The sequence below is a fragment of the Caretta caretta genome, chromosome 7 (assembly GCF_965140235.1).
Source record: "Caretta caretta isolate rCarCar2 chromosome 7, rCarCar1.hap1, whole genome shotgun sequence".
NCBI lineage: Eukaryota > Metazoa > Chordata > Testudines > Cheloniidae > Caretta > Caretta caretta.
The window spans coordinates 41363073-41388040 of NC_134212.1; the positions used below are offsets into that span (position 1 = coordinate 41363073).

Here is a 24968-nt window from a genome sequence, read left to right on the forward strand (position 1 = left end):
CATTTTAGATTTGGTTTTGGTGAGTAGTGAGGACCTCAGAAGAAATGGTTGTAGGGGATAATCTTGGCTCAAGTGATCATGAGCTAATTCAGTTCAAACTGAACGAAAGGATTAATAAAAATAAATCTGCAGCTAGGGTTTTTGATTTCAAAAGGGCTGACTTTCAAAAATTAAGGAAATTAGTTAGGGAAGTGGATTGGACTGAAGAATTTATGGATCTAAAGGTAGAGGAGGCCTGGGATTATTTTAAATCAAAGCTGCAGAAGCTATCGGAAGCCTGCATCCCAAGAAAGGGGAAAAAATTCATAGGCAGCAGTTATAGACCAAGCTGGATGAGCAAGCATTCTCAGCGACGTGATTAAGAAAAAGCAGAAAGCATATAGGGAGTGGAAGAAGGGAGGGATCAGCAAGGAAATCTATCTTATTGAGGTCAGAACATGTAGGGATAAAGTGAGACAGGCTAGAAGTCAAGTAGAGTTGGACCTTGCAAAGGGAATTAAAACCAATAGTAAAAGGTTCTATAGTCATATAAATAAGAAGAAAACAAAGAAAGAAGAAGTGGGACCGCTAAACACTGAGGATGGAGTGGAGGTCAAGGATAATCTAGGCATAGCCCAATATCTAAACAAATACTTTGCCTCAGTCTTTAATAAGACTAAAGAGGATCTTAGGGATAATGGTAGCATGACAAATGGAAATGAGGATACGGAGGTAGACATTACCATATCTGAGGTAGAAGCGAAACTCAAACAGCTTAATGGGACTAAATCGGGGGGCCCAGATAATCTTCATCCAAGAATATTAAAGGAATTGGCACAAGAAATTGCAAGCCCATGAGCAAGAATTTTTAATGAATCTGTAAACTCAGGGATTGTACCGTATGATTGGAGAATTGCTAACATAGTTCCTATTTTTAAGAAAGGGAAAAAAAGTGATCCGGGTAATTATAGGCCTGTTAGTTTGACATCTGTAGTATGCAAGGTCTTAGAAAAAATTTTGAAGGAGAAGGTAGTTAAGGACATTGAAGTCAATGGTAAATGGGACAAAATACAACATGGTTTTACAAAAGGTAGATCGTGCCAAACCAACCTGATCTCCTTCTTTGAGAAAGTAACAGATTTTTTAGACAAAGGAAACGCAGTGGATCTAATTTACCTAGATTTCAGTAAGGCATTTGATACCGTGCCACATGGGGAATTATTAGTTAAATTGGATAAGATGGGGATCAATAGGAAAACTGAAAGGTGGATAAGGAATTGGTTAAAGGGGAGACTAGAACGGGTCCTACTGAAAGGTGAACTGTCAGGCTGGAGGGAGGTTACCAGTGGAGTTCCTCAAGGATCGGTTTTGGGACCAATCTTATTTAATCTTTTTATTACTGACCTTGGCACAAAAAGTGGGAGTGTGCTAATAAAGTTTGCGGATGATACAAAGCTGGGAGGTATTGCCAATTTAGAGAAGGACAGGGATACCCTACAGGAGGATCTGGATGACCTTGTAAACTGGAGTAATAGTAATAGGATGAAATTTAATAGTGAGAAGTGTAAGGTCATGCATTTAGGGATTAATAACAAGAATTTTAGTTATAAACTAGGGACGCATCAATTAGAAGTAACGGAGGAGGAAAAGGACCTTGGAGTATTGGTTGATTATAGGATGACTATGAGCCGCCAGTGTGATATGGCTGTGAAAAAAGCTAATGCGGTCTTGGGATGCATCAGGCAAGGTATTTACAGTAGGGATAAGGAGGTTTTAGTACCATTATACAAGGCACTGGTGAGACCTCACTTGGAATGCACTATGTGCAGTTCTGGTCTCCCATGTTTAAGAAGGATGAATTCAAACTGGAACAGGTACAGAGAAGGGCTACTAGGATGATCCGAGGAATGGAAAACTTGTCTTATGAAAGGAGACTCAAGGAGCTTGGCTTGTTTAGCCTAACTAAAAGAAGGTTGAGGGGAAGATATGATTGCTCTCTATAAATATATCAGAGGGATAAATACCGGAGAGGGAGAGGAATTATTTAAGCTCAGTACCAATGTGGACACAAGAACAAATGGATATAAACTGGCCACTAGGAAATTTAGACTAGAACTTAGACGAAGGTTTTTAACCATCAGAGGAGTGAAGTTTTGGAATAGCCTTCCAAGGGAAGCAGTGGGGGCAAAAGATCTATTCGGCTTTAAGATTAAACTCGATAAGTTTATGGAGGAGATGGTATGATGGGATAACATGGTTTTGGTAATTAAATATTCATGGTAAATAGGCCCAATGGCCTGTGATGGGCTATTAGATGGGGTGAGATCCGACTTACACAGGAAAGAATTTTCTGTAGTATCTGGCTGATGAATCTTGCCCATATGCTCAGGGTTTAGCTGATTGCCATATTTGGGGTCAGGAAGGAACTTTCCTCCAGGGCAGATTGGAAGAGGCCTTGGAGGTTTTTCGCCTCTCTCTGTAGCATGGGGCACGGGTCACTTGCTGGAGGATTCTCTGCTCCTTGAAGTCTTTAAATTACGATTTGAGGACTTCAATAGCACAGATATAGGTGTGAGGTTTTTTGCAGGAATGGTGGGTGAAATTCTGTGGCCTGCATTGTGCAGGAGGTCAGACTAGATGATCATAATGGTCTCTTCTGACCTAAATATCTATGAATCTATGAAACTGTACATCACACTGTTTTTCTCATTTATTTTACTATTTCAAGCGAGTATTTTCTCTGTGATAATTCGAGCAGCTACACTGATCATTCACTGCACTGAGATCTTTCTGCCCTGCAATAACATTGACAGAATCCAAAGACAGATGAGGTTTTAATAATAAAGTGTAACATCAACTGCTGCTAAGTGACAGCGTTCTCTCTAGTCAGCAAGATTTCACATACAGCCACATTTACACAAATTAAAACTGTGCTTTCTGTATATTCTGTTCTTATGTCTTCTGCAGTGATTTAATGATGGTAATTTTCATTCCTCTATATTAACTAACATCAACCATGCAAATTCTCTTTAGCAGGAGTTCAAACTAGCATTGAACAGTTACAACATTTCACAACCACCTCACTGAAGAAAAGTTCTTTTGGATAACCAGTATTTGTGGTTCACATGAAACAAGACCTAGTATGACCTAGGATATAAACCTGAGTCTTGGCTCAGACGATAATTTCGGAATGACTAGAAGAACCCATCAAGTAGACAGTTCTGGGGTTATGGTCTCCCCCAACAGATTCTGAAGTGCACAAATACAACCAAACACTTACCTCAATAAAATGAAAGCACTCAAAATATTTGAAGACTAGCACTTATTAACACTGAATACAGACTCAAATGGACTACTCTGAACATTAGTGTGAGCAATTCATAGATAAACTCAGTAGACGTGCTTCATGATTGTGAAAGCATAGGCTGGTGGAATTAAACTGGGTAATACTGAATCAATTGTTCAAAATGAAAAATAACAGGTAAAAAAGTGTGTCACTTGCTCGGATTCCGATCTATACAACATTCTGAAATGCCTGCTCTGATCCATACAGTTATACTCCTTTCCTCCATTCCCTTTGGCCAAAAGAAAAAAATCAAGCCATTCCTATAACAATGTGCAGTTTACTGTAGAACAGATTCCCAAAATCTGATCTGCTACTATTTAAATTATTTTTTTCCTCTAAGTAGAGACTTCTTTTTAAATTTACTCATGACATCAGTACATACCTAACATTTTCATTACTGACTGACCTTTCAATTTCAACTGAAGAGGCTCCTAGAAAACTATTCTTAGCCATTTCAGCCAATGCATGTAACTGCACTACTCATGCAAAATTTTACTACATTAAAAGTACTCTCTGTTGGTATGTATATGATGTACTTTGGATTAAACAGATTTACCACAGATTAAATATAGATTTGAGACCCCCAGATCAAATGCACGCAAGTCTGATTAACACACTGAGGCCCTGACATTGCAAACACTTACGTACTAATCTAAGGATTTAAAAAACTAAGTAGAAGACAATCAATTATCAGGCAAGATAATTAGAAAGAAATTTTGACTGTAGGCAACTAAGTTAATTCACTGGAATCCAATTAAAAGGATATATCGCTGCTGTTGAAGAGAAACAACAAAGTACATAAGCAAAAAAATCTACAGTACACTCAGGCATTAAGTAACTTACCCTGTGTTTGTGCTTCATCTAGGAACAATTTTAGCCTCCTGCTCCTGAGTCCAAACACTTTTGCTGTTTCATAGAGAAGACCTTGATATGTTAGTCCATTCTGACCAACTGGGTTTTCCATTAGAAGAGTTCCCACCACTCCTTTCAGACACTCTAAGGAAACAAATTGTGCATTATTGCTATTTGAGCGGGGAAAACTGCCTCATATTACACATTTGCATTTGTCTTGACCCATAGGACTTATTCCTTCAATTCACCTGTTTCCTCAACATCATTCCTTAATAGCATTCACTTACCCAGGTCTATAAAATCATGAGTGGTATAGAGAAAGTAAATAAGGAAGTGTTATTTACTCCCTCTCATAATAAAAGAACAAGGGGCCACCAAATGAAATTAATAGGTATCAGATTTGAAACAAACACAAGAAAGCATTTTTCACGCAACGCACCGTCAACCTCTGGAACTCCTTGCCAGAGGGTGTTGTGAAGGCCAATTATATAATCGGGTTCAAAAGGGAGCTAGATCGATTCATGGAAGATAGGTCCATTAATGGCTATTAGCCAGGATGGGCAGGAATGGTATCCCTAGTCTCTGTTTGCCAGAAACTGGGATTGGGTGACAGGGCATGGATTACTTGAGGATAACCTGTCTGTTCACTCTCTTTGGGTCACCTGCCATTGGCCACTGTCAGAGGACAGGATACTGGGCTTGATGGACCTTTGGTCTGACCCAGTATGGCTGTTCTTATGTCTAAGCTAAAATATTACAACAAATATCTATCACAGATTAATCACTGGAAAGTTGTCTTTTTGAGCTATAGATCCATAAGCACTGAACTCTGTGAGCACATCAACAAATGAAAGGAAATCACTAGGTCCCCTACAATGGGCAGGCCACAGTAGCTGAAGAGGGGTTATGGAAAACAAATATTTCAGTAAGACACAGGTGATCTTTCACAGAAGTACAGATCATAAATGCTCAAGGAAAAACACCAAATATATTGCTGATTATGGTCCTATTTTCTGCCCAGCGTCAGCCCATGCTGATTTCCAGTGACTTCAAAAGAATCCATGCAGGAATAAGGGCAGTTATTTGCATGGAATCCAGGCCTAAAACAAAGCCTTCACTGGAAAGGCAAATAAGTCTTTTGGAGGCAAAGTAATGATGGAGGGGAGGCAAAGTAATGAGCATACAATGGGATTAATGAAGAAGAAACCAAATTACACAATCGTATTGATCTCTAGATTGATGATGATATAATTCCCCTATTTTTTAAATCTGCGTAAAAGCAGTGGTTTTGACTCCTGCATTATGCACTCAGTGACAATCCCATTACAAGAGAAGCTGGCCTTTTCAAGTCAATTTTAGGCTTGTAGCCTTTCAGAACAAGTTTTGCATATGCAAATGAATAGTTAGAAATAGAAGAAACTATTCTGAAACTCATTTAAATGCCAATAAGACCATCATCCCCCTCTCTCAACTCATCTTTCTCTCTTTTTCAAAAGAAGTGAGGAAAAACTAAAACTCATCTTCCACTTTGTACATTAGAAAGTTTCTCTTATATGGGATACCGTAAGTAGAACACACCAACTACCAGTCCAAACATGTATAGATCTCAAGTGAATAGTGTTCACGAAAACTTAAATTACAACAGATAAAACCAGTAACTGAAATGAGAAATATCCTACATACAGTACCTTGTGGTTTTGCATTCACTAGCTGTAAGTTGATATACTGGCAGAGGAGGGTATCATGGGTATTGATCAGAGCAGGGGCTGACCCTGATGTCACATGAAGAGTCTTTCCACTGAGACTCAGTAAGTCAGTGTTGCTCAACAGTTCTGAAAAGAAAAATGAGACCAGTCAGGCCATTACAGGCTAATTAACATCTAGCTCTCATCTGATTAACTGACAGAGTATTTCTAGCTACTGTTTCCATTACAGAAATGCTTTCCTTTTCAGATTTCCTTTCTCAAGAGAGATATATTTCTTCATTCTGAAAAACATAAGTGAACTTGTACAGTGAAAAGAAAAGGAGTACTTGTGGCACCTTAGAGACTAACCAATTTATTTGAGCATGAGCTTTCGTGAGCTACAGCTCACTTCATCACTGTAGCTCACAAAAGCTCATGCTCAAATAAATTGGTTAGTCTCTAAGGTGCCACAAGTCCTCCTTTTCTTTTTGCGAATACAGACTAACACGGCTGTTACTCTGAAACTTGTACAGTGAGTTAGAGATGCTTTGTTTTATGATACAAAGTATCTCATCTGCTATGGCAATTAATATGTTAAGCATAATGGGCTCAGAATGCACAACAGCACTATCATGCAAAAAACTTCGAAGATTGTATAAGAGGCTGGGAAGTTAAGATGATGTCACTTAGAAGTACAGCCCTCATACAGGAAAGCCAGGAAACACACCTACTCGGTAAGTCAACTTCTAGAATCATAACTATATATACAATAAATAGCTTGCTTGTTTATAGTAAGCCAACAATGATTCCTTTGTATCAGCCGTTTCCAAACCATCAAATTAAAACTTTGAAGTCTTTGCTTCTATCTCAATTTTGTTAGCTGAAGCATCATAGAACATGTTTTAGACAATGATTTATTCAAGGTATTTTTCTGACGCTTCAGATGCCAATTAATGCAAAGGCAGTGGCTAATAAAATGATTTGATTGTGTACGAAGCCCTTGGCGTTTGCATGTAATACCCAAAACAGAGTCAAAGAGCAACAACTAAAATGTTTACTTTCTCATGCCCCCTTTTTGATAAGCAGTGGCCTGGAGTGATGGAGCTGTCAGCTGTCAGAGAGAGGTGACTCACATGTCACTCAAGCTTTTAACAAGCAGAGCTTGACTACATGGAGACACACGCAGTGTAGCGAAGTCAGGCTGTGATTCAACAGTACACTAGCATGCCAAGCATTGTTTCCATGTAGACAAGCCCATAGATGTATCTATATAATAAGAGTCCAGGAATGTCACTCTGAAGCCTAAAATGTCTATTGTGTCAGTGTGAAGTGATGGAAGCAGCTACAAACATGGCTGAGAACTCTTTTTGTGCAGAATATCACCAGGTTGAATTATCACCGCGTTTTCTGGTCTGCTACCCTCCCATTTTTTAGTTCTCAGCCATTTTGACTTAACGAATTACACTCATGCAGTGTACAGCTACTGTAAGACAAGAATCTAGGACATGCCAAGAGTCCTAAACTATTATGATATCAGAGATAACTCAACCAGTCACTACCCTCACTCTACAGCTAAGTTGCATGCAACAGTTTCATGAGTTGTATGACGAAGTTGTGCACAAACAGTGGATTACTTGGCCCAACTGTCACACCCATACACCCTAAAGCCGCTCACATAAATCAACACAAACCTCCGAGACATAAATCCAACACAACCACCCATACATGAACACAACAATGACCCTAAACATCACTCTGAAGCCCAGAATGTCTGCTGAATCGGTGTGAAGTGATGGAAACAGCCACAACAGCAGTTCTCAACCAGGGGTCTGGGGCCACCTGGGGGGCCACCAAAATAAACCAGAGAGCAGGGCCAGCGTTAGACTCACTGGGGCCCAGGGAAGAAAGCTGAATCCCAAGCCCTGCTCCTTGGGGCTGAAGCTGAAGCCTGAGCAACCTAGCCTCACGGGGCCCCCTATGGCATGGGGCCCTGGACAGTTGCTCCTCTTGCTACATCCTAACACCAGCCCTGGCTTTTAAATCTAGTGAAAAACAGTTGTTGCACAGGTGGGCCATGGAATTTTTATTGCATGGGGGGTGGGGGGGAGGAGGGGCTCAGAAAAAACAGGTTGAAAAAACAAGCACGGTTGTGAGCTCTTTTTGCTTAGAACATCACCAGGTTCAATCATCATGGGATTCATGGCCTGTTACTATCCAATTATTTAAAGTTCTCAGCTATTTTTGGCTTTAAAAATACCACATATAACTTTACAAATTACACCCATGAGACAGCATGGGCTTTCAGCTACTCACAGTAAATATCTAAGCTTGTGGGTATAACACTAGGAACAAAAAAGTATTTTCCCATCTAAGCCACTAACTGAAAAACCAAAGATTTTAAGATACTAAAACATCCTGATACCGTCTTTGTTGTAGTAAAATGAGACCATAGGAGGGATAAATAATTTAGAACACTATGTCAATGGACTTCACTAAAGCTGATATGGCTAAGTTTTCCCTTCAAAATGCTGAATCAGACAATGACAAAGCTTACCAATGACCCTCATCACTTGGGGAGCTATAGTCCTCTCTGTTAATATGTTCTGACAAGTGTATTGCTTCTGTCTGTTCATTTCATTTTAATGTGAAACTAATGGTATGGTACATCTTACTCCAAGGATCAGGGGGAGTATTTGATGCAACAGCAAGTATTTATGGAAACAAAATATTCCACAAGATCCTTAGGCAATAAAGAAATGCACAAAATTCCCTGCTTTCTCATGAAGCCGACAGTTTTCAGGAATAAAGGGCCGGGTTAAAGCTAAACTTAAATTTTACGGGTTTCAGAGTAACAGCCATGTTAGTCTGTATTCGCAAAAAGAAAAGGAGTACTTGTGGCACCTTAGAGACTAACCAATTTATTTGAGCATAAGCTTTTGTGAGCTACAGCATCCGATGAAGTGAGCTGTAGCTCACGAAAGCTTATGCTCAAATAAATTGGTTAGTCTCTAAGGTACCACAAGTACTACTTAAATTTTATGTTAGCATTTTCCAGCAAACAGAATGCTGAAGGGGATGTGTTTACATGTGTATGTGTCTGCTGTCTCCAGAGGGTTAACAGTTACTTTTCAAACAAAGCAGAAAAAAAAAATCAAGTCATTAATGCACAATACTTAGTGAGAAGAATTTATAAAGTAGAGACACGTAGCAGCAGTTATTTTTAAGCTGCATGAAGCTAGAGCAGCTGTGCCTAGCACTGCCATGCACTAAACCCATGATTACTATGTATTAATTATACAGCACCTTAAATGTGCAAGGTGTTTTACAGAACAAGTAAGAGACATGGTCCAAGGAGCTCACAGTAATACTGGATCCCTGTAATAATCCAGGTAGGAGGTGGACAAGCATGAGTGACAGGAATTGTGATTTATCTTTCAATTTACTCTAGCATTTTGCATCACAGGGCCGTTGCCATGTCAACACAAAGACAACTCTCCATCTGCAATACTGTCACCATTTACTTAAAAAAAAAAAGTCTTTCAGAGTAGACAGAAAGCAATATTTTCACATACTTGATATAAAAAGTGTGAAAAATCACAAACCATCATTGTACATCAATATTAAAGCTTTTAAAAAACCCTTCAGTTCAGCCTGGAGCTGAGGTTTGTAGTTGGAAAGCACAGCCACTCAACTGGGATGGCAGTAAGATGGACTTCCCAAAACCCTAGTCCTTCTCAGTCTAGGCCAAACCACCTCCCAAGGGGAAAAAATTTAGCTTATCCACCACTGCACAATGTGTACATTTAATCTTAACTGTTTAAAAAAATACTTTTCATTTTAAATGGTTTACAGCTTTATTTATTTTCTGCTGAGACCCTTTGTCCTGGATGCCAGAGGAAGAAAGACTAGACATCAGGAATGTGATTTAAATAGGCCACAGCTTCATTAAGGAACACATCTGAGAATTATCCAGCAATAACTTATCCAGTTCAGGTCATTCTTTCTTTGTAACCTATTCCATCTGGTTGAAGGCTGCTGTTAGCTCTCACTTAACTCGGTCCCAGGAATGTCCTGAGGCCCCACCACCCTCGCCTCAGACAAGGGTTAAGGATCTGGAGAAGAGAGGGCTGTGTCCTCGCTGTACCAGACATAAGGTGCTCCAACCCCACTCCCCACCTTCTTTAGGAGATACCAGACCCGCCACTGAACAATCACCTTAACTGGACTACTGTCAAGTAGCAATAAATTGTATTTTACAGTGTAACTTACCCACCAAGTCCCTGAGAGGAAGACTAGAAAACCCACCCTATCCAGACCAATCTGGCAGTGCGGGAAAAATTCCTTCCTACCTCCAAAAAGGCAGTTAGCACGATGCCCAGAGCAATGCCCCAAAACCCAGCCCTTCCTTAATACCGTGGAGAGATGGGGAGAGGGTATCTTCCCTGAGCAGAATGGTACCCTTGGACAAGGGGAAGGGCTTATAAATCCTCCCCTTGGGAGCAAATAGAATGCTGCACCCTTCTGTCCAACCAATCAGCTACTATGGTTCTACCGACTACTTATCTCTACAACTTCACACCAGACTACTTTGATTTTGTTCTCCTCATTCCAAATACAATACATTGTTGCTATTTGGAAAATTATTTTAAGGAAAGGTTTTCTTCCACAGCCAACTTTATTTTAAATGATCTTGTTAAGCAATCCTGAAAAGCAGAGTACTCTTTTCATATGGTAGAAATATTCCACTTGGTTCTGTGCAACCAACCACTTTAAGTGTCCTGGCTATTAACAAGCTGAATAAGGCAAATGGAGTGTGTCAGATAGAGAGACTCAGTAAGGGTACCCCAAAAGACTTCTACTAAAGACATGAAGAGAAAAAATATTTTTTCAGGGAGTGAGAAACAGGAAAGCAAAAATGTAAGAAAAAAAAATGGTGGGGACACAGATCTAAGGCAAGTTACTGGTCCAGTGATGTAATGTATGGGCACAAACTTCTGCTCCTAATAGCCCTGTAGGAATTTTAGGGCAACTGTTCATACTTTCCATTCACGGTGATCAAATTATTACCTTCATCCCCCCCACCTTCCCTTTAATATGAGCTATTCTTCAGGATTAAGTAATTTTAAAGATAAAAAACAAATTTTTCATAACCATTGACCTCTGTCAATTTTGCAAACACTGTCTTCAGGTCTCCTTTATCCAATCCTGTTGAACCTTGAATTGTGTAATTTGCAGAATCCATATTAACTTTAAATGCTTCAGTTTTTAAAACTCTCTAGAGCAATACTACTCACAGTGACATGTCTGTAAAGAACTCACTAATATACTATAAAAATAAATTTCCAATTCTTGCTAATCAAAGTTTTTACTTTGATGCAGCTAATTCTTTTCTCTTTTTTGATTTATTCACTGAGTGGTTTGGTTACTTAGGGTCTTTACACTACCAGCCAATCAATTGTCCCTTAATTCTAATACAACAGAATACAAAATGTAATCTTATCATAAAACAGAATCTTGATCTCGAAGACAAGAAAATAAAGCCAGCTTGTTTGCCAACATCTCATGGTCACGAATTGCAACATTTTTCAGTGTTTAGTTTCTGTTGTATCAGCCACTCTATCTCCGTTATGCTTGCTAAATTATGTGTGCTCTGTACATAACCCATAAAGTGCACTTTACATTTTCATTTGTTTACAGAGTCTGAGCACAAATTCAATCCTATAAAAATGTTTTCAAAATAAACTGTTCTCTAACAGAAGAAGCCTGGAGATCTTCAAACTGCTCTGCTGTAAAATACAAAAGTATGGCAACAGCAAAGAATTTGACTAAAAAGGAAAATCAGTTTGTACTCAATTTAAGTTCTAACGCCATCTATTAGTGTATTTGCAAAATCATGCAACTATATTTTATGGCAGCTTGCCAACTCATGGTACAGTACTAAACTGATGAAAATGCTTTCTGAAATGGATGAAATTTCATCCTAATGGGAACTGAAAAAGAAATACAAATTGGAAATGGATCGCATAACAAAAGTGATGAACACCATTTAGCAAGAACTTTTAAAACCATTTAGATAGTTTATAACTGTAAACTATCTATAAAAACGTTCTCATATGCTTAGTAAAAATCAGCCCTAGAATACTGGGCATACTTCCCAGGAGCTCTTTTTTAGAAACTTCATATAGACAATCTGAGAAAATGATACATTAAAGGATACAAGCTGCCAGTGACATTCTTTGAAAATCAACTGAATCGCTACTGTATGCACTTTCTCAGCTTTCATCCGCAAACATCACTTACCTGATTTTCCATTGAAAACTAACAGCTTTGAATTTTTAAGGCCAAAAATGCAGGACACAACGTCCACAAGTTTGGTATAGTTTAATTTATTATCTCCTTTTGGATTTTCCAGCAGCAACACACCATCTAAAAATAAAAACAAAAATGAAGAATTAAAATGAATTTTACTTAAGAAATGAATTTGTATTTTGCAATGATGAACTACTTAAAATTGGTTTGCTATAGTATGTAAAATCAATACTGATTATAGTGAACAAAAAAATGTGTCTCACATTTCTTTACCCCAGGAATATGAACTATGGGTCTCCTCTTTTCTTAAATTAAGCCCATTATAAGAGAAAAAAAACCCTGTTTCTGGATAGGTTTAGTAAAAAGAAATCTAATCTCCACTGCAGAATTTGTGTGGGCATCTCTCAGTAGCTTTAATCAGCAATAATCCTATACACTTTGACAGAAAAATGAATTTAAATCTAAAAGGAAGCAAATATTTATGCGTGATGCCATCTTAGTAACAAAATAACAGTACAGAGACATACTTATTTGTATGTGACGTAGACAATTTGGGTATTTCTTGAAAAGTGTAAATACAAATAATCTGCTCCTTTGCTACACCAAAATCCTGTGTGCAAATGTTTTATATTGTATTGGATAAATCAATATACAACTCAAAAATATACACTGAATGTATATTCGCAGAAAGAAAAGGAGTACTAGTGGCACCTTGGAGACTAACCAATTTATTTGAGCATAAGCTTTCATGAGCTACAGCTCACTTCATTGGATGCATTCAGTGGAAAAAACAGTGGGGAGATTTATATACACACAGAACATGAAAAAATGGGTGTTATCATACACACTGTAAGGAGAGTGATCACTTAAAATGAGCTATTACCAGCACGAGAACGGGGGGAGAAAACCTTTTGTAGTGATAATCAAGGTGGGCCATTTCCAGCAGTTAACAGGAATGTCCGAGGAGCAGTGGGGGGGGGGGGGGGGAACAAACATGGAGAAATAGTTTTACTTTGGGTAATGACCCATCCACTCCAAGTCTCTATTCAAGCCTAAGTTAATTGTATCCAGTTTGCAAATTAATTCCAATTCAGCAGTCTCTCGTTGGAGTCTGTTTTTGAAGTCTTTTTGTTCAATATCTTCATAAATGATCTGGAGGATGGTGTGGATTGCACTCTCAGCAAATTTGCGGATGATACTAAACTGGGAGGAGTGGTAGATACGCTGGAGGGGAGGGATAGGATACAGAAGGACCTAGACAAATTGGAGGATTGGGCCAAAAGAAATCTGATGAGGTTCAATAAGGATAAGTGCAGGGTCCTGCACTTAGGACGGAAGAACCCAATGCACAGCTACAGACTAGGGACCGAATGGCTAGGCAGCAGTTCTGCGGAAAAGGACCTAGGGGTGACAGTGGACGAGAAGCTGGATATGAGTCAGCAGTGTGCCCTTGTTGCCAAGAAGGCCAATGGCATTTTGGGATGTATAAGTAGGGGCATAGCGAGCAGATCGAGGGACGTGATCGTTCCCCTCTATTCGACATTGGTGAGGCCTCATCTGGAGTACTGTGTCCAGTTTTGGGCCCCACACTTCAAGAAGGATGTGGATAAATTGGAGAGAGTCCAGCGAAGGGCAACAAAAATGATTAGGGGTCTGGAACATATGAGTTATGAGGAGAGGCTGAGGGAGCTGGGATTGTTTAGCCTGCAGAAGAGAAGAATGAGGGGGGATTTGATAGCTGTTTTCAACTACCTGAAAGGGGGTTCCAAAGAGGATGGCTCTAGACTGTTCTCAATGGTATCAGATGACAGAACGAGGAGTAATGGTCTCAAGTTACAGTGGGGGAGGTTTAGATTGGATATTAGGAAAAACTTTTTCACTATGAGGGTGGTGAAACACTGGAATGCGTTACCTAGGGAGGTGGTAGAATCTCCTTCCTTAGAGGTTTTTAAGGTCAGGCTTGACAAAGCCCTGGCTGGGATGATTTAACTGGGAATTGGTCCTGCTTTGAGCAGGGGGTTGGACTAGATGACCTTCTGGGGTCCCTTCCAACCCTTATATTCTATGATTCTATGTAATATTGCGACGTTTAGGTCTGAGATCGAGTGACCAGAGAGACTGAAGTGCTCTCCGACTGGTTTATGCATGTTATAATTCTTGACATCTGATTTGTGTCCATTTATTCTTTTACCTAGAGACTGTCCAGTTTGACCAATGTACATGCCAGAGGGGCACTGCTGGCACATGATGGCATATATCACATTGGTAGATGTGCAGGTGAACGAGCCTCTGATAGTGTGGCTGATGTGATTAGGCCCTGTGATGGTGTCCCCTGAATAGATATGTGGACGCAGTTGGCAACGGGCTTTGTTGCAAGGATAGGTTCCTGGGTTAGTGGTTCTGTTGTGTGGTGTGTGGCTGCTGGTGAGTATTTGCTTCAGGTTGGGGGGCTGTCTGTAGGCAAGGACTGGCCTAAATGCAATACACACAAAATCTAGCACATGCAGGAGATTGGTTTGCATATTAATCTACCAGGGAGATGTACATACATGCAAATTAAATTAAGAGACTATAATGAAATCAAATCAATTATTTATGTATATATTACATGATGGCTCGGTGCAGTATATTTGAAATTAAGTGAAAGTAACTCATGTGCCAAATGTAGGAGTGGTTTACAATTAACTGGCAGCTTCATCACTCTTAAGCACATACTGGGTAAAGTCCAAAATAGTGATGCTCTATAGACATGCAGTATTTTGCCCTGTAGACAGACACTATTTTATGCTACAGATTTCTATTAAGGAAGTGTCAACATGAATACAGTTAAATTGGTGTTCCACCACAAATTTAGCATTCAAGTTCAATTAAAACACAAAAGACCCTCTCAGAGGCACCTTTAAAAAGAGAATTTAAGCTATTATCATTTTGATATTCATAATAAACACAGCAGCTCAAAATACTGCATCATTTCAAAAACAAAACAGTGCAATACTCAAAACCAATTATTTTCAGTATCTTATGGGAGCTGCAATATCCCAGCTGGCATTTTGGGTTTGCTCCTCTCAGGGTGAATCCCTGTGTCCCTTGGAGACTGACATCATATTTGAACACAGAAAAATCTTACACACTTTAAAGAATGGAAGTCTTCAAAAACAATGTTTAACCTTGTACTGGATTTATTAGTGTACCTCCCTATCATGCATCAGTCAAGTGAATACCAGAGCTTAGGTTCTGCTGGGTTGAAGGAACATATATTTCACTGCTATGTGTGATATCCGTGAAATAAACAAAATCTGAGCACTAGAACTCGACCAGCTAGTTATGAATGCATTATTTCCAGGGCTATCCATTAATCACAGTTAACTCAAGCAATTAACTCAAAACAAATTAGTTTGGTTAAAAAAATTAATTGTGATTAACTGCAGTTTTAATCACATTGTTAATAACAGAATACCAATTGAAATTTATCAAATATTTTAGATTTTTTCTACATTTTAAAATATATTGATTTCAATTACAACACGGAATACAAAGTGTACAGTGCTCCCTTTATATTATTTTATCACAAATATTTGCACTGTAAAAAAGAACAAAAATAGTATTTTTCAATTCACCTCATATAAGTACTGTAGTGCAATCTCTGTATTGTGAAAGTGCAATTTACAAATGTACAATTATTTTTTTCATAACTGCATTCAAAAACAAAACAATGTAAAACTTCAGCTCCTGCAGGTACATTCAGTCCTACTTCTTGTTCAGCCATTCACTAAAACAAACAAGTTTGTTTACATTTATGGGAGATAATCCTGCCCGCTTCTTATTTACAATGTCACCTGAAAGTGAGCACAGGTGTTCGCATGGCACTTTTGTAACTGGCTCTGACCTTACACCCCATATTCTTCATAGAAATATTGTTATATGAATATGGCATAACTATGATAGGTTTTATGCAAGATGGGTCAGGTGCAGGATCATTAGAAAGGTCATGATTTACTGAATGTAATTATCCAGTTTATATGCATGTATCATTTTTTGTATCTGAAGTTAGAAATATTGACTATGTAACAATTACAACTGTGTGTGTACTTGGGGATCGCCCACCATACAATATGCAATCAGCCTGGATGGGCCATTAGGAAGGACAATAGGACTTTGAAGATACTAATCTCCCTCCCTCCTGAGAAGTTGCTTGGGATGCTGCTTTGACACTGCAGGGTCATGTGATCATGTCATCTGGTACTGGATAGCGGGTCTTAAAATGCTGATATTTTTCCACAGGATGGGAAACAAAGGATTCCCGCCATATGCAAATCCTATTTAAAGCTGGCGAGTGAGTTAATCTTGGCTCTTCTCCACTGCCTCCCTGCCCAGGAAGAAAGACTGCTGAAAACACCTGAAGAAACAAAGGAACTAAGATGAGGGGCGCCAGGGGCTGAGCCCAGGTGAGAAAGGAAACCCTGGAGATTTAAACTGCAAGCAGTTCAGTTTACCTTCAAGAAACTCTGCAACCTGCAACATTTAGGGTGAGAACTTACTATTTGTAGCCAAATTTCTTTAATGTATTAAGCCTAGTTTGCGTGTTTTGTTTTATTTGCTCAGTAATCTGCTTTGTCCTGTTTGCTATCCCTTATAATCACTTAAAATTTACCTTTTGTAGTAAATAAACTTGTTTTCTTGTTTATTCTAAACCCAGTTTGTGCAATTCATAACTGGGGGGGGGGGGGGGACAAAAAGTTGTGCATATCTTCCTCCACATTGAGGGAGTAGGTGAATTTCATGATCTTACGCTGTATAGATCGCTATACAATGCAAAAAACAATATAATTTTGGGTTTATACTCCAGGGAGTGCATGCACCAGCATGCTGGGCAATTTCCTGAGCTGAGTCTTCCCACACAGAGCTGAGTGCAGACTCTGTGTGATTCTGCAGCTGGATGTGTCCCTACCTGTGTATATGCTGGAAGGGAGCTTGAGAGCCTGTCACAACAGCCCAGAGTAAGCGGAACCCAGGCTGGTGGGACAGGCAGGCTCAGTGGGACCCCAGCACATCAGGTGGCACTCCGGAAGAGTGGGATCCAACCCACCACACTGACATTGCAAGGTATTTTCATGCCAAATATGCTAAACATTCATATGCCCCTTCATGCTTCAACAACTATTCCAGAGGACATGCTTCCAGCTGATGACGCTTGTTAAAAAAAATTAAAATTTGTGACTGAACTCCTTGATGGACAATTGTATGTCTCCTGCTCTGTGGTTTTGGCAAGAGCTGGGAATGGGCGACAGTGGATGGATTACTTGATGATTATCTATTCTTTTCATTCCCTCTGAAGCACCTGGCATTGGCCACTGCCAGAAGACAGGATACAGGGCTAGATGGTCTGAACCAGCATGGCCATTCTTATGGTTTTATCTGCATTCTGCCATGCCGCCACCCACTGGGAGCTGCAGGATACCCCTGCCAGTGGCGGCGGCAGGGAGCTGCGGGGTATCCCTGCCACCCACAGGGATTTGGAGCTCCAGGGGCCGCCAGAGTTGGCGGGGATACCCCATAACTCCCTGCCACAGCAGGCAGCGGGAGACCCTGAAGCTCCCAACCACCACAGGCTGAAGTCACAGAGGCCGATGGAAGTCACCGATTCCGTGACTTCTGCAACCTCTGTGACTAAATCAAAGCCTTAAGCATACATAACCATCCTTTTGAGTATGTGTCAGGGTGGATCCCACTGTAGGTGACTCACAAACAGTATCCCATCAAAACAGTGGGAATGAGGAGTTCCAGCTGCATCAAACAGGAATTGTAGTTCTGCTCTCCTGAGAGTTTGACCTATCAGTTAAATCCAAGACATTATGTTAGACAAAGGTCCAGTGGGTTACTCCACATCAACACTTTGCAGATTTCTGATACTGTATTATTATATTTCTGAAGCAGGAGGAGGGAGCCTGGATGTTCTGCGTGAAAGACAACTCCAATCAACAGGTGACACAGTGAGATACATCACATTATCCATTTTGAAAGTTGCTGTGATGAGATGACCTGACCTTCAGAATGCCCATCTATAGCTGGACATAGACACTGCAACAGTCTGAATTGATTGCGCCTATTAATGTCACAAAGTAAAGTCCTGGACACAACTAATGCAGGCAACTTGTTTTCTTCTGGTGCAGAGTATGGTTTCAGGAAGATGATTGATTGATTGACTAGTTTAAATGGAAGTCTGAAACTACTTTGGGAATGAATTTCAGGTCAGATTTTAGTACCCCTTTGTTGTACAGGGGGTTCAGTTACAAGCATCTGAAACTCAATCACTCCTGCCCAAGTGACCAGCATGAGGAAGACCGTCTTCAGAGTCAGCACAGTGATGTAAGGAACATTGTGAAAGAGGTTCAGAAGGAGGCTCTATGAACCTCAGGTTGACTATGTTGAAGTCTCTGGCAGAAGTAGGTTCTCTGATCTGTGGGTAAATACGTAACAACCTTTTGAGGAACTCTGTTATTATTGGATGAGAAAAGACAGAGCATGACTGTACCAGAGGATGTCAAGCTGAAATTGCTGCAAGTTGGACCTTAGAAGTGAAATATCAGCCTCTTAAGTGCAACAGGTAGTCAAATATCTATGGTATTGAGATCTGAATCAGATTCAGACCATGTTGGGCTATCCATATTGAAAACCACTCACAAGGAGATGAATAAGTCTTTCTGGTTAAATATTTTCTGCTCTCTGTCAGGATTTCCTGGACCTGCAGGGAACAGTCCTTGTCTATGGTACCAGCCAACTGTCATGCCCTCAGTCACAGTAATTTCATGTCTGGGTGGAGTACCTGGCTGTGGTGTTGGGAGATCAGGTCTAAACAGTCCAGGAGCTGGATCCGTGGTTGGATGGACATTTGCAGTAGGTCAAACAGCCGAAGCTGCCTCAGTAAGTATGGAGCTATGAGAATGTGGCTCTGTCTCTTCTGATTTGGGAAATCACCCTGGGAATCTATTCAGAGCCAACCATTTGCACTCAACTGGATCAGCTGGTTTCCATCACTTTCCGGTTGTGCTTCTCCTTAAGCAAAAGCTTGCTGCTCCCCGATTCCGCAGGCTCTTTCAGGCACAGGCCACCTGCTATACCCCCATTCTTGTTTTAATTTAGCATCCAATCCTGCAATATATTTATCAACAAGCATAGTGCTTACTTCTGAATAGTTCATTTGGCTATTCAGAGCAGTATGTGCTACACACCGTAGTAAAATGATTTCTGGGTTGGATACTTAGGTTGTCAACTCTTTCAGCAGAGCACTGTCTCTTTTGCAAAACCTTATGTGCAGGTAGTGTTAAATAAATAAATTAAAAAGCATTATACACACTATTTTCTTTTACCCAGTTGAGTATCATCTTTCATTGAAACACATAGTTATAACAGTGATAGTTAGATTTCCTCAATAAATCTTTATCAAATACTATTTACAACAACTCATAAAGGAAGTCAGCACCACCTTGTGCACATAACCTCTTTGTTCAGTTATCTTTCAGATTATTCCTTAATTCATCTTATGCGGTGATGGCTCTGAAACATTAAATATGTCTAATTAAAACAAAAATCTCCTACCTTGCTCTTTACCATTAATACAAATGTTGAGATTGACATAAGCACAGGCTGGGTCAACACGATGATGTAAGCCTCCTCTGACAAGTGTGATTTCTAGTTCTGACCCCTTCAGCTAAAAACAAAACCAAACCAAGAGTATTATTTTTACTTCAATAGTACTCTATTAAGATATAAAACCAAAACAAAACATATGCCTCAAATTAAGCACATTAGGACATTTCTATGGATCATATTAAAAATAATTACATGAGAACATAATAAAATGGTAAATTCTATAGCGTTCTCTCTCTCAGGATCTGAGAGAGCGTTGTGAGTATGAATAAATTCACCCTTATTACACCTATGAGATAAAGAAGGGGGGAAGGGGGAGGAACTGGAGTACAGGGAGCTAGAACGGCCTAATTTTCTGAAGTGCTGTGGTCCACAAATCCCACTGACGTCAATGGGGACCGCAAGTGCTCGAACACCTTTGAAAATGAAATCATAAATGACTTGCCCAAGGTCAAACAACAAGACAGTGGCAGAGCTGAGGAAAAACTTCTGTCTCCTGAATTTTGTCCCATGTCCAAACCACAAGCCTACACTTAACCCCACTTTCCACCTTGTTGTGAAGTGCTATGGAAAAATTTCTTAAAACCGCTGGAATATGGAGAAAGACACATGAACTGTGGGCTGGTTTTGTTGTCCTGCTTCTTCCCCCAACACCTTAAAGTCAGAAACACCTTGCAATTAGTCAGAAAGCAAGTTGTAAGCAAGAAAAAGCACCTTAATCATGGACTATGCTATTTAAGTAATGCCTAGCAATGATGCAGAGCATTCTCCTCCTGACAGCAGAAAAGTCAGCATTTCCTGGTAATGGATTCTTCACATGCTTGAAGCTTTGTTTTTTCTTTATTCCTATTCAGTTTAGGATTCTTCCACATTAAAAATATGCAGAAGTGGACAGTGAAAAAAAGACGACAGGTGTGTGTTCTTTGGGGTATACAGAACCTTATGCTTATTGGAAGCACATTATTTTAATAATTCCCAGACCTACTCCCCCAGTCTGAAATTTATTCAGACACATATATGACAATAACTGAAAAAATATAACTGATATCCTATAGCAGGTATAGAAATAACCATGCGATAATGTACATGATATTATTTGAGAACTAGTATGGGATCATGTAAGTCAACAGTATTTTAATGCATACATTCGAAAAGAGTTAAGGTTTTCGTTACAAGCCAACTTTTCTCTATGGCACTCACAGTGGTATCTGACTAACCCAGAAACATTAATTCACTCTTGCATCACCCCTGTGAGAAATGGAAATAATAGTATTTTCATTTTGCAGATGAGGAATTGAGGGATAGAGAAATTAAGTGACTTGCCCATCATCATACAGGAAGTCTGTGACAGAGCTGGAAAAACAAAATGTAGTTTGTACTCTCATTCAAACATTAACTTCCATGAAAGTTATAGTGAACAATGCCGTTCTCAGTCTACGATCTATAGCATGGCCATGCTGGGTGGAATTTTCAATTCTTAACACAAACTGTGTTCAAATTAATGCTGGTGCAGGATGCTGTGGAGAGATCCTTTTATTTGGAAACAAATATAATCTGTAAATAGAGACAAACATGGAACTACCATTTACATGGTAGCTTCTCTTTTCAAAGAGCTGGGTTCTAATATAGGAGGTATGAGAACTAACTTAACTGCCTTTCTGATAAGAAGCATAAGGATGTGTTTTGAGGAGGAACATTTGGGTTAGATGATTAGAGGTCCAAGGAAGGGAACAAAATTCATCTGGGAGGCTTCTTGTCCATTATGAGTCTAGAGGCTGTCAGTCATGAAAGCAGGAGAAAGAACTCTTGAGGACGGCTCTCTCCTATTAGCAATTAAAGAATCAATACACTAAATCATGTACTTGTCCTTCCCACAGTATTTTCCACAATAAGGGTATTATATTTTGCCATTTTTTAGAACAAGCCTTTTGGAAGTCAGTTTGCTATGAGATATGAGATTGAGGTCCTACATAAAGAGCTGACAATCACTGCGAACATCAGATAAGGGATGAGGTTAGTTCAAACAAAATACTTTCAGCAAAAAGAGTTTAAACTTGATTTCATCTTGAGTCTGCATACAAATTCAAATTCATACAAAACTGTTGGCTTAACAAATTGCACTCAACTGTTCATACATTTGGTAAAAAAGAACCTGCTAGCTTTCAATTCATCTGCCGGGTGCTTTGGGGAATCTATATGCACCATGTTCTCTAGATCTTTTCCACTTTAAGCGTTTTAAAAAGTTATATAATCTTATCCTATATCAATGTTGACATGAAAAGCACTTAGTGAGTTCCACAAACACAGAAGAAAGTCTATGTATAAAACAGGTTTCGGAGTAGCAGCCGTGTTAGTCTGTATTCGCAAAAAGAAAAGGAGGACTTATGGCACCTTAGAGACTAACAAATTTATTTGAGCATGTCATAAATATAAAGGGAAGGGTAAACCCCTTTGAAATCCCTCCTGGCCAGGGGAAAGCTCCTCTCACCTGTAAAGGGTTAAGAAGCTAAAGGTAACCTCGCTGGCACCTGACCAAAATGACCAATGAGGAGACAAGATACTTTCAAAAGCTGGGAGGAGGGAGAGAAACAAAGGGTCTGTGTCTGTCTGTATGCTGGGTCTTTTGCCGGGGATAGACCAGGAATGGAGTCTTAGAACTTTTAGTAAGTAATCTAGCTAGGTATGTGTTAGATTATGATTTCTTTAAATGGCTGAGAAAAGAATTGTGCTGAATAGAATAACTATTTCTGTCTGTGTATCTTTTTTGTAACTTAAGGTTTTGCCTAGAGGGGTTCTCTAGGTTTTTGAATCTAATTACCCTGTAAGATATCTACCATCCTGATTTTACAGGGGGGATTTCTTTATTTCTATTTACTTCTATTTTTTATTAAAAGTCTTCTTGTAAAAAACTGAATGCTTTTTCATTGTTCTCAGATCCAAGGGTTTGGGTCTGTGGTCACCTATGCAATTTGGTGAGGCTTTTTATCCAACATTTCCCAGGAAAGGGGGGGTGCAAGTGTTGGGAGGATTGTTCATTGTTCTTAAGATCCAAGGGGCTGGGTCTGTAGTCACCTAGGCAAATTGGTGAGGCTTTTTACCAAACCTTGTCCAGGAAGTGGGGTGCAAGGTTTTGGGAAGTATTTTGGGGGGAAGGACGCGCCCAAACAGCTCTTCCCCAGTAACCAGTATTAGTTTGGTGGTGGTAGCGGCCAGTCCAAGGACAACGGGTGGAATATTTTGTACCTTGGGGAAGTTTTGACCTAAGCTGGTAAAGATAAGCTTAGGAGGTTTTTCATGCAGGTCCCCACATCTGTACCCTAGAGTTCAGAGTGGGGGAGGAACCTTGACAGAGCATAAGCTTTCGTGAGCTACAGCTCACTTCATTGAATGCATCCGATGAAGTGAGCTGTAGCTCACGAAAGTTTATGCTCAGATAAATTTGTTAGTCTCTAAGGTGCCACAAGTACTCCTTTTCTTTTTATGTATAAAATAGTTTCAAATTCATATTGGACCCGATTTGCTAACACCTCTGCATTTATTCATTTAACTGCTGTATGCACAAAAATATCTATAGGTATATATTAGGGGTTATATTTTGTGCACAAAACTACATTATTTGAAAATATTGCTGAATACAGGTTGTGGTAGGTAGCAGTTTGTGTAACAGAATTTCCACACACACACACACACACAGAGCAGTAACTTGTGCAAAGGAAGGTATTTTCATCTTTCACAGTTGTGCATATCTACAGTAAAAGCTTTAACACACAACAAATGCCAAGGTACATTTTTTGTTCAGGACACAGCTAACAATGTCTCTAATTTATAAAAGGTCTCCAACCTCTCCTTACCACCATGTACTCTAGAAGCAGGAAACTTCACAAACGTTAATGGGGACTAGATTGGAGTCAGAGCCATATATTTTTTTCTCTAAATAAAATCATTATTGTGATTGGAGTTCAAAATCTAAACTAAGGAGAAAGCATTGGAGTGTTACCAATTCCTGAATTCCCTTTGCAATTAGCTTTCATTGGAATTTACATGAGATTATTTAATTTTCAGTGTTGAGCAGCATGGTTTTCAAAAAAAATTAAGTGAAATTAAGCTACTTCTCCACCCCACCCTGTTAAAATATTCCAGAGACTATAGTGAGAATTCCATACACAGAACTATGTCAGTGGGCCTGCTCCTCGTGTGAAGAAAGTCATTATATTTAGTTAGAAGCGGAATTTTTCTGCTCAATGTAAAATACAGCAACTGCTTGTGGCCCATTGTTGCCAATTCGCTTGATACTATCACCAGTCTTATGTTACTTGGTGTTTCTCTTAAAAGCTGGAGGTCTGAGCCTCATTTGAGTGCACAAATCTCAACATTCATTTTAAAACAAAACAAAACAAAAAAAACAGAAAAACCACCTTCAAGTTTCTAGCCCTTGTAGTCAATGAGAAGGCCTCGAAAACATAAATCCTAAAGGCTCAAAAACTGAAAAACCAACATAAAAAGAAGCCAACATTTAGTACTTTAAAAAAAGTCTCATGATTTTTTTAGTTCATTTTCAAAAATTACGAGTTGTACCCCCAAAAACTCGTGAAGACTTTGACATAACATTTTCTAATATACAGTAAATTTTAAAATGTGAAATCAAAACAAAACATGCATCCATAACCACCATGCACCTTAAGGTCACATTCTACAATGAAAGGGTTTCAACTTTTTTTTTTAAAGTAGTTATTGATATTTGACAGTTAAGATGACCAACATCTAGAGCAAAATGCAAACACAGTAGCACTTAAGAGTTACGAACACCAGAGTTATGAACTGATTGGTCAACCACACAGCAAACTTGGAACCAGAAGTATGCAATCAGGCAGCAGCAGATTTAAAAAAAAAAAAAAAGCTAATATGGTACAGTACTATGTTAAAAGTCCTACTTCTTGTTCAGCCAGTCGCTAAGAGAAACAAGTTTGTTTACATTTGTGGGAGATAATGCTGCCCATTCTTAATTACGTCACCTGAAAGTGAGAACAGGCGTGAAGTGCCTTCCTAAATCTGAGAGGAATGAGGTTTGGAGCATGCTTTCAGAAGACTTAAAAGAGCAACACTCTGATGCAGAAACTGCAGAACCTGAACCACCAAAAAAAAAACAAAAA

General features: G+C 39.4%; 1 protein-coding gene across 1 annotated transcript in view; it reads right to left on the minus strand.

The window, feature by feature from the left end:
- Positions 1–24968, minus strand: part of IARS1 (isoleucyl-tRNA synthetase 1) — a 191187-nt gene that overhangs the window by 10786 nt on the left and 155433 nt on the right. Inside the window, exons 32-35 of the mRNA XM_048856251.2 lie at positions 19768–19879; positions 12163–12288; positions 5866–6009; positions 4169–4321 (exon numbers count right to left, since the gene is read on the minus strand). Coding sequence (XP_048712208.1) covers positions 4169–4321; positions 5866–6009; positions 12163–12288; positions 19768–19879 — 535 coding nt within the window. The remainder of the gene's footprint in view (positions 1–4168; positions 4322–5865; positions 6010–12162; positions 12289–19767; positions 19880–24968) is intronic.